Genomic DNA, 17359 nt, shown 5'->3' with positions numbered 1-17359 from the left:
ACTCAATAATCCTTATTCCTCTCTTATCTCTCATCACCCCTGATCTCTCTCTCTCTCTCTCTCTCTCTCTCTCTCTCTCTCTCTGTCGAGTTAAACATGTTCCTGTGTCCACAGGATCCTTCAGAAGATCCAGACACACTGCACAGATAACTTGATCCTGGTCTACTGAAATAGATGGCCTCTGCCATTTTCCTGCTGTGTGAGAGAGACAGACTACGATTTCTCTGAGTTTCGTATCCTCTGAGAGGAAATTCCTGGTCAAGAGTCAAGAAGCTTTAATTGTCATTTTAACTATATAAAGCTGACGCAGAACACAGTGAAATAAAACAACGTTCCTCCTGAACCCTGATGCTACATACAACAGCATAAAACAACAATCACAGAAACAGAAAAACACAGGGTTAAGGACTAGTAAGAAAATCCTTGCCACATAAAGTGCATGTGTGCAAACAGTGCAAAAAGACAACACAGGACAGTGCAGGACAATACACAATACACAAAATAATGTGTGTGTGTGTGTGTGTGTGTGTGTGTGTGTGTGTGTGTGTGTGTGTGTGTTATAGTCAAGTCAAGTTTATTTCTATTGTGCAGCTTTACAAAATTTAAAAGTGAAGGTGAATGGTGTGTGTTTATCTCTGATGATCACCATGGAGACTGCGGTGAAGGAAAAACTCCCTTAGATGTTATGAGGAAGAAACCTTGAGAGGAACCAGACTCAAAAGCAGAACCTCATCCTCATTTGGGTGACATCAAGAGTGTGATTATAGTCTTTAAACACTACAGAACACTGGAGAGTGAGAACTAACATGAGCACTGGAGTGTGTGATTATGACTGATGATCTTTCTACAGTCTTATACAGTCTTTATGGTTATAAAACTAGGAGCTACTGAGCAACTCATAAAATAACTCAACATCTGTTAAACAGAGTTCACTGTGGAGAATAAAGTTTCCTCCTCATGCCAACTTTATTTTTATTACCTCAGTCACCACTGAGACAAACTTACAATTATAAGGAAAAAACGTGTACATTCTTATAAACAATTTTATAACCTCTATCTTACGGAAGTCCTAGGAGGCCATGCATTATAATCATTTAATTCTTTCTTTCTCATTTTCTCCTTATCACCACTTAATTTTCTCGTGAACTCAACATAACAAAAATCGTTTTATTGTGACCAGCACTTGATTTTTCGGTGTATTCGGCACAAAAGCGTGTTCTAGGAGCAGCATCATGGATAATAACATGAGCGTTTGTGGCAGCGGACCAAACCAAACCATGCTGCCTCTAGAACATGCTGCTGCCACCATGCTGCCTCTAGAACATGCTGCTGCCACCATGCTGCCTCTAGAACATGCTCTAATAACGAATATAATGAAAAATGAAGTAGTGATCACGAAACAAGAAAGAAAAGAAAGAAAAACACATCATAATGCAGAGCCTCTTAAGAGTTCCATATCATCTCTTATAACCTTCATATTTCAGTTTTAGTTTCACTGTTATTAGATCAACTCTATGAGAGGAAATTTATTATTTGGGATCATCATCAGTTACTTATATACTATAAAATCTGGAACCGGAAGTAGGTGCCGGTTCAGCTGTAGCGGCAGTTCCGGTGGAGGAGGTGGAGGGGGTCCGGTGGACCCAGAACCGGACGGAGAGAGTTCGCCTCCGCTTTTAGGTACCAAAAACCGTGTCGAGGAAAAAAAACAACCGGTTCTGATGGACATCTGCACGTGAGACATTTAAAGCGTTTAAAACCGACACGTGACCCGGGATGTGACGTCACCGGTTAGCTTTCTAGGCTAGAAGAAATCTGGCATGCTAGCATGTTTGCTAACTTCCATGGATTAGCATCACAAGTGCCTGATTCTTTTATATTGTTTATTATTTATTTGCTGTTAAAACCTATAAAAACAATGATATAAACCAGATTAAATAATACGAATTATTATTGCCTGTGGTTTGAGGGTCACAGGTTCGTGCAGCTTTTTTAGATTTTGTAAAATAATAATAATAATAATAATAATAATAATAATAATCAGTCAGATATTATATGCAACTCGTTACAAATATTTGTAAATAATTACAAATATATATTTAGTTTTTAAATAACACACGTTCACAATATTATATTCTAGAGAAATAGGTAAAGTGTCACTCTGACAAAGTGAATGGACCAATTAATAAAATTATATTATTTTATTAATATTATATACAGATGTTTTGTGGATCCTGCAAAATAATAATGAGTATAAAATGTTTTGGGGTTTTTGTGTACGTGTCGGTGGAGTCTCATGAGCAGGTTTGTGTGATTATTGATGGTTATTGTCGGTGTGTGTGACGTTCAGGACGTGAGAGTGGTGGAAGATGAGTTCACAGCAGTACCAGAGAGCAGGACTGAACCCTGCACACACACACACCCCAAACACACCGGGGGTCCAAACCAAGCAGACCAGCACAGGTCGGTCACACACACACACACACACACACACACACACACACACACACACACACACCAATAATGCATCAGTTATTATTAGATAATAAACATTATAATAAACAGTGCATCCTGAGAGTCTTCACTGCACTTCTCTTTTTCCACATATTATGTCACAGTTTTATTCCAAAAATGGATTAAAATCATCTTTTTTCTTGAGAATACTACAAACAAAACCCCATAATGACAACGTGAAAGAAGTTTGTTAGGAATCTTTGCAAATTTTTTAAATTTCACAACCGTCGCCATGACACTCAAAATTGAGTTCAGGTGCCTCCTGTTTTCACTGATCATCCCTGAGATGTTTCTACAACCTCATTGGAGTCCACCTGTGGTAAAGTCAGTTGATTGGACATGATTTGGAAAGACACACACCTGTCTATAGAAGGTCCCACAGTTAACAGTGCATGTCAGAGCACAAACCAAGCCATGAAGTCCAAGGAATTGTCTGTAGACCTCCGAGACAGGATTGTATCGAGGCACAGATCTGAGGAAGGAGACAAACATTTCTGCACTATTGAAGGTCCCAATGAGCACAGTGGCCTCCATCATCTGTAAATGGAAGAAGTTTGGAACCACCAGGACTCTTCCTAGAGCGGAGCTGCACAGCCGAACTGAGCGATCAGGGAGATGGTCCTTAGTCAGGGAGGTGACCAAGAACCCAATTGTCACTGAAAGAGCTGCAGCGTTTCTCTGTGGAGAGAGGAGAAGCTTTTAGAAAAACAACCATCTCTACAGCACTCCACCAAGCAGGCCTGTATGGTAGAGTGGCCAGATGGGAGCAACTTCTCAGTAAAAGGCACATGACTGCCCACCTGGAGTTTACCAAAAGGCACCTGAAGGACTCTCCGACCATGAGAAACAAAGATTGAACTCTTTGGGCTGGATGCTAACATCATATCAGGAGGAAATCAGGCACTGCTCATCACCAGGCCAATTACATCCCTACAGTGAAGCTTGGTGGTGGCAGCATCATGCTGTGAGGATGTTTTTCAGCAGCAGGAACTTGGAGACTCGTCAGGATCGAGGGAAAGATGAATGCAGCAATGTACATAGACGTCCTTGATGTCTATGTACATCTCTGGACCTCCATCTCTGGACCTCAGACTGGGGCGACGATTCATCCTCCAACAGGACAACGACCCTCAGCACACAGCCAAGATAACAAGGGAGTGGCTACAGAACGACTCTGTGAACGTCCTCGAGTGACCCAGCCAGAGCCCAGACTTGAAACCCACTGAACATCTCTGGAGATCTAAAAATGGCTGTGTACTGACGCTCCCCAGCCAACCTGATGGAGCTTGAGAGGTTCTGCAAAGAAGAGCGGGAGAAACTGCCAAAAAAAAAAAGTGCATCAAACTCAAAAAGCCTCGACACTGTAATTAGTGCCAAAGAGCTTCAACAAAGTATTGAGCAAAGACTGTGATACTTATGTACATGTGATTTATTTATTTATTTTTACCTCTAGGGTTGTAAAATATTATTTATAATTAGAATTTTACATTTAATATGTCCATACTTCTTCCTTCATATCTCACTTCATTTATATTTTTCTTCATTCACGCTCCTGCTTCATTCATACTCATTCGTGTTTACAGTCTCCCTTAATTTATGCTCCCACTTAATATTTACTCATTTAGATTAACGCTTCATTTATATACTGCTTTATTCGAACCCCTGCTTCATTCATATTTGTTTCCTACTTCATACCTACTCATTTGTGCTCTCACTTCATTCATGCTAATTCACTCTCCCGCTTCATCCCTACTCTTTCACACTTCCACCTTGTTCAGTCTCCCGCTTCAGTTGTACTCCCGGGTAGTTAGTGTGTGTGTGTGTGTGTGTGTGTGTGTGTGCATATAAATTTGATCAAATGATTTATTTGTATAAAGTGTATATAAAATGTATATATTTTAAATGTCCTATTGGTCTTCTATAGAGATTGAATAAATATGTGTCTGTGATTGAATTTACGCAGGTCATGAGGACGGTGGGCGTGACTCGGGTCTCGGGTCCTCCCTCAGAGACGATAAGCAGGAGCCGGTGGTGGTACGACCGTATGGAGCGACGTCCTCCGCTCCTCCGTCGCTGTCCCAGCACCTCCCCGTCGCCTTCACAGAGGGACCTGGCAAGGTACAGCATCTCCACTTTAGTACCCTCACCAGAAGACAGGATCGTTCGATCATGAATTTGTTCTCTTTCTCTGCTCCAGTCTGCTCTGAAGACTCCTGTTCCTAGCCGTGTAATTGCCCCAGCCCCAGCCCCGGCACAGGGGCATCTCACCCTGCCTCACAAAGTCCCCGCTCACATCACCGTCACCATGGAGAGCGCCATGCCGCAGGCTTCCGGGATCCCGGTGGCCACCATCAGCGGGCAGCAGGTTCAGAAAACCTCTATAACCCGTATTCAGTCACGGTACGTAATTCAATATCCTGTTTGGGATCATGGGTATTTATTTATTTCTTTTTTGGCCAGGGTCACACTGGAAACCTGCATCGCATCATGGCCGCCAATTTGCAGATTATCCGTAGCGGGACTCCGGCACTGCAGTTCGGCTCCTCGGCTGCTCCACAGCACCAATTTCCTTCACATTTACCCAGAGGTCAGTAAGAGAAGCATCTCAGAGACGATTTTGTGTTCTTTATGACATTTATTCAGTATGTAAGAGTATTTATTCATGGGGGGTTTGTGTGTGTGTGTGTGTGTGTGTGTGTGTGTCTGTCTGTGTGTGTGTGTGTGTTGGTGATAACTGTAGGAGCTGCGGCCGCTGCTGTAATGTCCAGTTCAAAGGGGGCGACTGTGTTGAGGCCGGCGTCCGGACCGAGTAACACTGTGGGACCGCCGACGGTGCAACACATCATTCACCAGCCCATTCAGGTTCTTATGCACTCTCCCGCTTCATCCATACTCCTGCTCATACTCATTCACACTTCTGCTTTATTCATCTGTCCACTTCATTCACACTTCTGCCTCATTTGCGCTCCCGCTTCCTTCACAGTTCCGCTTCATTCACAGTTCTGTTTCGCGTGTGCTTCTGCTTCATCCACACTCCTCCTTCATTCTAAATCCTGCTTCATACTTGCTTCCGTTTCATTCTCACTCTCACTTCTTTCTCACGTCCGCTTCATTCACACTTCATTAATTTTCGTTTTCTTGTTGCCCTTCTCTCTTCTCCTTCTTTACTTTTATTCCTTGGTAAGTAAAAGCGTGAAGCTACAGTTATACATGTGGGGTGTTGATTACATTGTAGTGTAACTGACTGTAGTGCAGCTGCGAATCACGTGTTTGTGTGTGTGTATTTTTCTCAAACGTATTTAATAAAAAGCAGAATTTCTGTGAGTAATGTGAGCACTTTGTGAAGGTCCGCTGCAGTGGTCAGACCTGCAGTTATTAGATAATAATCATTTTCAGGGTTGTTTTAGTGACTCCGCCCTGCTGATGATCCCACACTGCACTGTGCTTGTTTGTTTAACAGTCGCGTCCGATTGTCACCACGTCCACGGCGGTCCTGCCCACAGTCGTGGCTCCGGTGGCAGCCACCAGGCCTCAGTCTCCTGTAATCAGCACGGTGACGGCTCACTCTGGAGAGTTAGTGCACGGGTAAGAGCAGCACTCCACCGCACCTTCACCCCCACACCTGCACTCGGGTTCAGCCCCAGCCTGAAATACTGCCTTTTTATTTTAAACAGACGCTCCGCCATTACCATCCACCCTCCTCCTGCGACCCTGAGTATCCAGAGAGCTCCTCACGCTCGGGACACGCCCACTCGCATCACACTTCCATCACACCCAGCTATCGGCGCTCAGAAGCCCCTCCCACACTCCATGGCACAGGTCTGTAATCCAAAAAACGAAACGACTTATTACATTTCTTTTTGTGATTGTTAAAATTTTGCACTGTTTCTTGCAGAAACCGATCTTTAGCACTGTGACTCCTGTCGCCGCGGCAACCGTGGCCCCAATCCTGGCCACCAATACACTTTCATCCACTACAACTACAGGTACAAAACACCTGAAGCTCCAACCACCTCATCCACCACTTCTTTCTTTCTTTCTTTCTTTCTTTCTTTCTTTTTTTTCTTTCTGTTACATTTTTTTTTATTTTTAAAATTTTATTTTAAAAATATATTCTCTCTCTCTCTCTCTCTCTCTCTCTCTCTCTCTCTCTCTCTCTCTCTCTCTCAGGTTCCATGACCCAGTCCCAGGTGTCTACCAACAACATAGTAACAGTGACCATGGCCTCTCATTCCACTCACACCACTGCAGTGACCACCTCCACCATCCCCGTGGGTAAGAGTCCACCTCCTGAACATCTACACACACTTTCACACACCTAAACCATCCCTGTGGGGAAGAGTCCACCTCCTGAACATCTACACACACTTCTACACACCTCCACCATCCCCATGGATAAGAGTCCACCTCCTGAACATCTACATACACTTTCACACACCTCCACCATCCCAGTGGTGAAGAGTCCACAACCCATACACTATAATGCTGTGGTCATTTTCTTCTCCATTATAGCGAAGGTGGTGCCCCAGCCCATCACACACACCTCTCCTCGTATCCCATCTGAGTTCAGTGGAGAACGAGGGAACCTCATCCCCATCTCAGCCCATCGCGCCTCCCCAAATCCTACCGCTGTCATGGAGAACCGCAGCGACGCCAGGTACAAACCCTAACGGAGTGTCTCAGGTGCTGGCATTGGGTGTGTGTGTGTGTGTGTGTGTGTGTGTGTGTGTGTGTGTGTGTGTACTTATTCTCTGTGTGTGTGTGTGTGTGTGTGTGTGTGTGTGTGTTTCTTTTCACAGGCAGTCTGTTCCTATGCAGTTTCAGTACTTCCTTCCAACTTACCAATCAGCTTCTTATCCGCTGACACACACCTACACACCCATCACCAGCTCGGTGTCCACCATACGCCCGTATCCAGGTAACACGCAAGACCACGCCCCTTATTGGAAGGTACAGAAAAAAAAATATCGCCATGACGCACATCAAGCAAAGTTATGACATCATAAAGAGCGTTCTCGTTGGTGGACCAGCAGTAATGGAAAAGCTACCCTTTTACATGTCGTTCTTGGTTCACTCTGTCTGTGTGTGTGTGTGTGTGTGTGTGTGTGTGTGTGTGTGTGTAACACTGACAGCTCAGGCTCCCTCTGCTGCTCAGCCTGGTATGGGCGTGGCCTCGGCTGTCCATCTGAACTCCATGCAGCTGATGACGGTGGATCGCATCGCTCAGATCAACACGCAGAACACGCAGCCGGCGGTCGCAGCGGCGCAGGGAGGCCAAAACGCAACCATAGCGGCTCAGGGGCTTCACCCCAACGCCTCAATCGCCACGCAGAACATCCAGGCTGCTCCCATCAACCCCCAACAAAACCAAAGTGAGGTCAAGACTTCAGGTCAGGAGCTCGACCACGACCCCTGATTTATTGATTCGCGTTCAGAACCGGTCTCACTGTCCTTCCTTCTCCTCCGTCTCCTCAGTGGTGCTGACCGACGCCTCCGCTCTGGTCGCCAACTCCATCCACAGCGGCTTCAACGCCAGTCAGCCTGTCGCCACGGTAACACAGACGCACTCACAGGGGGGCGGGGCCGGGACGCCGGCACTCGCCTCGTCTCCTCGACCCAGCATCCTCCGCAAAAAACCGGCCGGTGATGGGTGCGTCTCAAATCTGCTCCGAGTACACGCACCACAACTACACACCACTACACACAACTACACAACACACAACTACACACCACAACTACACACGCCATACACACCACAACTACACATCACTACACACAATTACACACCACTATACACAACTACACACAACTACACAAGCCATACTCACCACAACTACACATCACTACACACAACTACACAACACACAACTACACACCACAACTACACATATACACACCACAACTACATCACTACACACAATTACACACCACTATACACAACTACACACAACTACACAAGCCATACTCACCACAACTACACATCACTACACACAACTACAAGCCATACTCACCACAACTACACACCACTACACACAACTACACAACACACAACTACACACAACTACACACAACTACACACCACAACTACACCGCCATACACACCACAACTACACACAACTACACATATACACACCACAACTACATCACTACACACAATTACACACCACTATACACAGCTACACAAAACTACACAAGCCATACTCACCACAACTACACACAACTACACATGCCATACACACCACAACTACACACAACTAAACATGCCATACACACCACAGCTACACACCACTACACACGCCATACACACCACAACTACTCAACACTACACACAATTATACACCACTATACACAACTACACAAGCCATACTCACCACAACTACACACTACACACAACTAAACAAGCCATATACACCACAACTACACACGCCATACACACCACAGCTACACACAATTACACACCACTATACACAGCTACACACCACTACACACGCCATACCCACCACAGCTACATGCTACACACAACTACACAAGCCATACGCACCACAACTTCACACCACTACACACAACTACACAAGCCATACGCACCACAGCTACATGCTACACACAACTACACAAGCCATACGCACCACAACTACACACCACTACACACAACTACACACGCCATACACACCACAACTACACACCACTACACACAACTACACAAGCCATACCCACCACAGCTACATGCTACACACAACTACACAAGCCATACGCACCACAACTACACACCATTACACACAACTACACGCCATACGCACCACAACTACACACCACTACACACAACTACACACGCCATACGCACCACAGCTACACACCACTACACACAACTACACAAGCCAAACGTACCACAACTACACACACCATACGCACTACACACTACTACACACCAGCAAAGAACAAAACTCCCACCTCACAGTACCTTATTTCAGTTCTGAATAATAAATAAATATAAAATAAACTTTAAATAAATGTTTTAAAGTTTAATAATAAACAGGTAAAAGGTAAAATTATAATTTCTCGACACACATTTAGTATGTTTACAGAATAATATATTATGATATTTTGGTCATATGGTTTTAATGTTGATAAAAGTGTAACGATTATAAGTATTATAATTTCAGCATCTCAAGATTGTGTTGTGAAGTTTTTTCGCCCCCTCATGTTATCTAGAGCTCAGTGGGGAATTGTAAAACTTATTATATTCGTTACTGAAGCCCTGGTAAACCTGCTGCTTCTTCAAGATCCTGTGTTGTAATACACCTTCTACAGAGCTCCAACAATGATACATTAATTACCACTTTCTAGAACATGCTACATTCATTGAGATGGATATATGTGGGTTTTTGTTTGTTTGTTTTTGTGAAGAACTGCTGTGAGAAAAAACCTGATGGTGGCTCAGTTGAGTGACTCCTCCAGGATGGACGGAGGTCTGAGGAATGCTGCAGGATCGCCACGACCATCTGGGTACAGCTCCCACCCCCTGTTCTAATCCTTCATATCAAGTATTTTACTTTGTGAAAATATTAGCAGAATTAGTTTTCCCTGCAGAATATCAGTAGTAGCATTGAGCATTGCTGCCCCCTATAGGTGTCCCTGGTTCAGAACATTTGTGTTTGTTTGATGAGCAAAACCTGTGAAATTCTTTGATGTGCACTGGACTGAATTGCTACACAAATCTTGTGTAAATCTAGAAGGTTCTTCTGTTACAGAGTGAAATCCAAACCTGAGGTCCTCTTGGGTTTGGCTCCTCCTCTTCCCGCTGCAGTGGATGTCATGTCTGGACAAAGCGGCGAGCAGAACGCAGCCCCGCCTCCTTCTCAAATTCCTTCCCAGTCCGGATCTTCTCTCCTGGCTTCGGTCACACCTCCTTCTCAGCCTGTCCCTGCTGCTATGGCTGTGACTCCGCCCATCCCTTCTTTGGCCAATGTTGTGGCGCCGCCTTCTCACCCAGCAGCCAGTAGTACCGCGGCTTGTGCGGTTAGCTCTGCCCTTCCAGAAATTAAGCAAGAGGCGACGCCCATGGACACCTCCAAGCCAGGTAGTGTGGCTACAATAATGATTCTTCTACTCTAAAACATTATCCGGATTTTAAACCTGTGCATGATATAATTTCCTTCTGCCCGTATCTTACTTCATCAAGTGCCTCCAGCGCCTCCTAGCGGCACTCCTGTTCTCTCGGTGTCGGCTGCAGAGCTCACACCCGGAGCTTCACCCAGGAAAAAGCCCCGGAAGCAGCAGCACGTCATCTCCACTGAGGAGAGCGAGATGGTGGAGACCAACAGCACAGATGAAGAGAAACCTCCCGTCAAACCAGTCAGCCACCGACCCGAGAAACGCAAATCGCCTCCTAAAGAGTACATCGGTCAGTCCTTAAGTTTTTTTCATGCTCCTGCGTGTGTTACAGGACGTTACAGGACGTCACAGGACACCTGACCATCCAAATATGTGTTTTTCTTTAAATTGTAGCACAATGTTGTAGGCTCCTGCATGACAATGCTGTTCATGGGTTGGAAGTGTGTGGAAGATCTTGTGCTTTAGAGCTCCAACCATTCTGAAATGAAAATGAATGTGAACGCTGACTGCACCTCGGCACTCCTCACCTATCAGTACCTGACTTTACTAACCCACGCCACCTTGTGGCTGAATTTATCTCGCACAAAATCTCCAAAAAATCTGAGCTGTTCAGAAAGCGTAGAATCTTATGGTCGGGTGTCCGTATAGCGTATAAACACTTGTTTCTTTAAACGTTACTTTTATTTCTTGATCTATTTTATGCTTCAGTATATAAAAGAAATACCTTGGAAATACCTTCTAAACCGAGAGCATCCAGAATGTCATATGAAGGTCGAGAAACACTTTAGTGAAATTCCTACACCTGAAGGATCTGACACTATTTGTGTGTGTGTGTGTGTAGACGAGGAGGGCGTGCGCTACGTCCCCGTCCGAATCCGTCCTCCCGTCACACTTCTGCGTCATTACCGTAACCCCTGGAAAGCTGCTTATCATCACTTCCAGAGATACAGTGACATCCGGGTCAAAGGTCAGAGCACACCGCTAACACACACCTGTAACTAGATGCTAGATGGATTATAAGCGTCCTAACAAATTAATTTTTTTTGGCAGAGGAGAAGAAAGGAAGCCTACAGGATGTGGCCAATCAGAAGGGCGTCATGTGTCGAGCTCAGGGATGGAAGATCCATCTGTGTGCTGCTCAGTTGGTGCAGCTGGTGAGGAATCTCCTCCATCATCATGCACTACATTACCTTTAATAAGAATTATAAATCTAGCCGTGTTGGTATAGTTATCCCTATAGTAGCTAAGGTAAGAGCGTTGTCATGGATACCTCATGGGCGCCAAATGAACTGTTTGTTCATTCAGGAAGAAACGATACAAAGGTAATTATTATCAGGGGTAGAAATCAGAACGTTCAGAATTTCACCAAACAAGTCCAGAATACGAATGTAAATTGTTTAATTATGCGTTGTGTTTTTCTCCCACAGAAAACTATTAAGGAAAAGTTTAATGTGTTTTGATTATGACTATATGATTCATTTACATTTACATTTACATTTGTGGCATTTAGCAGACGCCCTTATCCAGAGCGACGCACAAAAGTGCTTTGAGTCTCTAGTAATGAATAAATCTACACTGGTACGCAAGATTATAAACTTAATATAAATATAACTCGAATTCTACAAACTTGGAAAGTGCTAATTTAGGTATTTCAGGAAGAGGTAGGTTTTCAGTCGACGCTTGAAGATAGTCAGGGACTCTGCTGTACGGACATCTAGGGGGAGTTCATTCCACCACCTCGGTGCCAGAACAGAGAAGAGCCTTGAAGTGTACTTACCTCTCATTCTGAGAGAAGGAGGTACCAGTCGAGCAGTGCTAGAGGATCTCAGACAGCGTGGTGCAGTGCGAGATGTGATGAGGTCACCGAGGTAAGATAGTGCTTGTCCATTTTTGGCCTTGTAGGCAAGCATCAGTGTTTTGAATCTGATACGTGCAGCTACTGGAAGCCAGTGAAGGGATTGAACACAAGTCGTGCAGCTGCGTTTTGGATCATTTGCAGTGGACGAATAGCGTTCAGGGGAAGACCTGCCATCAGAGAGTTGCAGTAGTCAAGTCTTGAAATGACAAGAGACTGAACAAGCATCTGGACAGCCTGTGTGGACAGAAATTGTCGAATCCTTCGGATGTTATAGAGAAGAAATCGACAAGAACGAGCAACATTAGCGATGTGTGGAAAAAAAAAAAGTTCATTGTCCATAGTTACCCCAAGGTTACGAGCAGTGGCTGAAGGGGAGAGCAGAGAGTCATGTAGAGTTATTTGGAGATCTTGACCTGGAGATGAATCACCTGGAATGATCAACAGTTCTGTTTTGCTGGGGTTGAGTTTTAGTTGGTGAGCACTCATCCATAAAGATATATCTGACAAGCATGCTGAGATCCGAGCGGAAACTGTGGTGTCTGATGGAGGGAAAGAAAAGTTTAGTTGAGTGTCATCTGCATAGCAGTGATAAGAAAACCCATGTGAGGATATGACTTCACCAATGGAGTGGGTATAGAGGGAGAAAAGGAGGGGACCAAGTACAGAGCCTTGTGGGACACCAGTGGTGAGTCTGCACGGGGCAGGTGTGGATCCCCTCCATGTTACCTGGTATGAGCGACCTTCCAGGTAGGAAGCAAACCATTTCCATGCTGTTTCGCAGATACCAAGGCTCTTGAGGGTTGACAAAAGTGTCTTGTGGTTGACTGTGTCAAATGCTGCTGAAAGGTCTAGGAAGATAAGTACAGATGACAGCTTGGCTGACCGAGCAGCATGCAGTTTCTCAGAAACAGCCAAAAGGGCCGTCTCTGTGGAATGTGCCGCTTTGAACCCAGACTGGTTCGGATCATGGAGGTTGTTCTGTGAGAGATAGACAGACAGTTGGTTAAAAACAGTGCGTTCCAGAGATTTAGAAAGAAAGGAGAGAAGTGATACAGGTCTGTAGTTGTTGATGTCTGATGGATCCAGAGCAGGTTTGTTCAAGATAGGAATGACCCTTGCTTGCTTGAAGGTAGTTGGTACATAGCCAGATGTTAATGACCCATTGATGATTGTGGAGATGAAGGGCAGGAGATCTTGCGTGATGGTCTGGAGCGTAGTTGAAGAGATTGGATCCAGAGGAGAGGTGGTGGGATTGCAAGAACGGATGACTTGCAGTATCTCATCTTCTGTTAAGGTTGAGAAGCTTGACAGAGACGTAGTGGATTGTTGGCTGTGTTGTGTAGTCATTGTTGGAGAGGAAGTGAAGGTCTGGCAGATTCCACTTCCTACCGCAACTATTAGATTTTTTTTTTTTTTTTTACAATAGTTATCTAGAATCAGGTTTTTACGCTCTATTTTGTGTTTACACGACGTCTAGTCGAATCTGGAGCACGACGTCTACAGCCGTTTAACGAGTCTGCAGGAGGGCCTGGTCCCTAAGAAGAAAGCATCAGCAGATGACGGTCTGCACCGCATCAGCGAGCTCATACAGGTGAGCAAGAAACCTACGACCCGTGTAACCAAAACAGCACACACAGAGTTTACACAGAGTGGTGTGAAAAACAAAAAACAGTGAGTTCTGCGAGTGGGAGGTGCCTCACTGATGAGAGGAATCAGAGAAAAATTGGGTTCTGTCAGCCAAGAACAAGAACCTGAGGCTTTCCTGAGCCCTTCAATCTTTATATGTCGAGTGTGGGTGAGTCTGTGCTCATAATAGTGGAACGTGATATGAGTTAGTAAGAGGAACTTCAAAGTCTGATAGTTTGTTCCTGGTGAGATGTTTCTCTGCTCACCTTGGAGGTGAAATGTAAATATGAGAGTTTCTCCATCCTTGAAGCTTCAAACCAATCTGTTGATTCTGCTCTTATCAGCAAGACATTTCCATCTTCATATCTAAGGACATTTCTAAGATACTTAAACCAATCCACCATGGACCAATGTGAACTCTAACCTGACCTCTACCTGCATGATCTATACAGAGTCCTCAGCTGCCATGTGATTGGCTGATTCAAAACATTTGCACAAACGAGCAGGTGTTCCTGTTGATGTGTACGGTGAAGGTATATTTCTGCTCGCAATTAGAATTTTTAACCAGACGAGAAGATTCTCCTGGGAAACCAAGGTGCAACTTCAAGACCTGAAGAGAACCAACACAATGGAAATGGTTTTGTTTGTTGTTGTTGTTGTTGTTGGTTTTTTTTGGTGAAAGCTTCACCGATGTTTGTGATGGTTACTCCACAGGGTAACATGCAGCGCTGCAAGCTGGTGATGGATCAGATCACGGAGGCTCGCGAGTCCATGATGAAGGTGCTGGACCACAGAGAGCGAGTCCTCAAGCTCCTCAACAAGAACAGCAGCACCAAGAAGCTCCAGAAGCTCCAGAAACGCAAAGACAGGGCGTGACACACACACACGGTAGCCGGCAACCATCACACCTCAGTCACGTCACGTCCGGCACGGAATAAACAGTTCCGAGGAAAAGAAAACCGGCAGAGGAGCGCATTAAAACCTGGAGAAGCTTCTCCCTCTCTCTTTTCCCTCTCCCTTTCTCTACATCTGTCCTCGAGCTGGACGTGGTTAGCATTACTGTCTTTACGTCAGCCTTACCTCCACTACAGAACACACACACACACACACACACACACACACACACACACACACACACACACACACACACACACGAGGGACAGTCTCAGTTCCTCCACACTATATGTACACTAGAGGGTGCTGGAGATGGTGAAAAAACCCTCTATAATATAGGATTATATAATAGTTATAATAGGATTTGATAGGACAATACTTGAAGACGTTTTTTCATGATATGACGTATCATATATAATATGCTATCGATAGTTCCATATTAAACAAAGAAACGATTATTTATCTTCTAATTAATAAATAAAATGTATTATTCAGAGTTATCGTACAGCCTGAACGGAAACATGTCGATCTCTTCTTCCAAACTGTATGCTAAAAGCGTTTACACGTAGGTGATTGTTTCGGACCCCCGTAATGATCCAGGGGTGGACAAATCCAAAGTTCATAAAGAGGTTAATAGGAGGTGGTATTAAAAGGTTTTGAGTTTAGATCCCCACAGTTCTGGTCGCTTTCGCCAAATGACCCGGCATTAGAACTCGCTATTGACGGAGTGGCCCCCTGGGGACAAATTCTCCATGCGCGACCTGCCTCACCTTTTCCGGTTGCGGAGACGTTGGACTCTTCCACTGTGAAGACTGTCGTGTCAGGATCGTACCCACACCCGAGGTTGGAGTTCCTCCTGCTCCTGGGTAAGCAGCCTGAGGAACACGGCAGCAACACGGCACATGTACAAATCACGTGTGACACAACGACAAAGGCAGCAATGCTGTGGCTTGTTCTCCGGCGATCATCATGCACGAGTTTCGACATTATCGGGGGTCGAGCTCGTTAAAGGTCTTCTTGATTTCTCGCCATCTTCCGGTGATCTTCTCCTGCTCTTGAAGCACGGCGTGCTGCTCAGAACACCTTGAACGACTCGTTGCTGCGTCGCCGTAAACTTGCCGAATCAAGTCGCAACCTCCCTGTGGCGTATTTGCCCAGTTTCACACAGATTTTCACTTTGCTCTTTGTTCTAACTTGTGATGAAATCGCAGACGCAATCACGCACCGGTCGCACGGCTCCCGATGAACACAGGACGATGTCTGGCGCACTTATGAAGGTCGGTGCTCCCTGTAACTGTGTGCGCATCCTGGTGGCGTGTTTCAAAACCTTTTTAATACCACCTTGTATCATACTGTAATTAAGGATGTTTAGAAATTCCGTAAACACAAGGATAGCTGGGCGCATTAGTAGAAAGAAAGCGTATAAAATCCCCTCAACCCCCAAACCATAACATTTGTATTAAAGGTGTTTGGCTGACGCCGTTATCCATATTATTATAACTGGTAACCAACAGTGGTGGTGCTGGGATGTGAACCCACGCACTAATGTTCCCGAGTCTGAAACGTGGTGCCACGTGTGCAGTAACCCTACATATGAATGCTGATATGATCCTCCCCCTTTTGTTTTGGCAAAAGCGCCACTTTTCTTTTTCTTTCTTCTCTTTTTGGGGGTGTGGCTTTGTCAATCAGTGTTAAGAGCATGATTGAGATCAGGGAGGAGGTAAGGAGGATTATTCATCAAGTGCTGAGAGGGTTGAGGAGGTCAGGACACTCGAGTTCTTCTAATCCAACTTTCACATCAACATGGAGCTCAGGTATCCTTGTGCTGGAGCAGTAATAGTGTCTCCTAGGTGTTGAGGAACCTGTAGTTCTACAGTGTGCAGCTTCAGACTTGGTTGGGTTTGGTAATGGGGGGTGCACATACTTTTGTTTATATATTTTACAGACCCAGACTGTATAAATATCCTTGTTTGAGAACAGTAGCAGCCTGGACAGTGTCTTCTATGATTTCTGATTTGTCCACCCTTGGACTCGAGTATCTTTAGATTAAGTCGGATGTGTAGTTTTTTTTTTCCATTTGTCTCTTTAATTATATAAAAAAATGTATATAATAAATATATCGCCTTGTCTCCGATCGCACATTATTACTGATTACCCCAAACTTTCCCATCATGCACCACAGGATGTCAGGGGCGGCGCACCTCGTACGGTAATCCATTCAGTTTTGTTTTTTTGCCACTTTTTAAAATTTTCGGGTCGTGAATGTTTTGAGAACGCGGGTCAAAAGTATTAGGACGCCTGATTTTCCCAGCCGTATGTGCTCCTTCGCCAAACTCCACAGACTCAGACGCACAT

The 17359-nt window shown here is 44.9% G+C and overlaps 1 protein-coding gene across 4 annotated transcripts; it reads left to right on the top strand.

Annotated features, from left to right (window-relative positions):
- Positions 1-1552: 1552 nt before the first annotated feature.
- sap130b (Sin3A-associated protein b) lies at positions 1553-17121 on the top strand. Of its 4 annotated transcripts, none has more exons than XM_046862328.1 (21): positions 1553-1680; positions 2351-2463; positions 4478-4632; positions 4712-4879; positions 4975-5101; positions 5255-5376; positions 5975-6099; positions 6189-6333; positions 6410-6500; positions 6685-6789; positions 7027-7171; positions 7314-7432; positions 7647-7886; positions 7990-8164; positions 9919-10017; positions 10263-10591; positions 10694-10915; positions 11468-11593; positions 11677-11780; positions 13962-14075; positions 14825-17121. In XM_046862328.1, exons 2-21 carry the CDS (start codon positions 2370-2372, stop codon positions 14984-14986), a joined length of 2967 nt encoding a protein of 988 aa, XP_046718284.1. In that variant the 5' UTR covers positions 1553-1680; positions 2351-2369; the 3' UTR covers positions 14987-17121. The 4 variants fall into 4 exon arrangements, with proteins under 4 accessions (XP_046718284.1, XP_046718281.1, XP_046718282.1 ...); XM_046862325.1 differs by having other exon boundaries at positions 1554-1680; positions 7647-7904; XM_046862326.1 differs by having other exon boundaries at positions 1600-1735; positions 7647-7904.
- Positions 17122-17359: the final 238 nt, after the last annotated feature.

The sequence above is a fragment of the Silurus meridionalis genome, chromosome 12 (assembly GCF_014805685.1).
Source record: "Silurus meridionalis isolate SWU-2019-XX chromosome 12, ASM1480568v1, whole genome shotgun sequence".
NCBI lineage: Eukaryota > Metazoa > Chordata > Actinopteri > Siluriformes > Siluridae > Silurus > Silurus meridionalis.
Note: the sequence above shows the minus strand (reverse complement) of the source record. Positions and strands in the feature narration are given on the sequence as shown.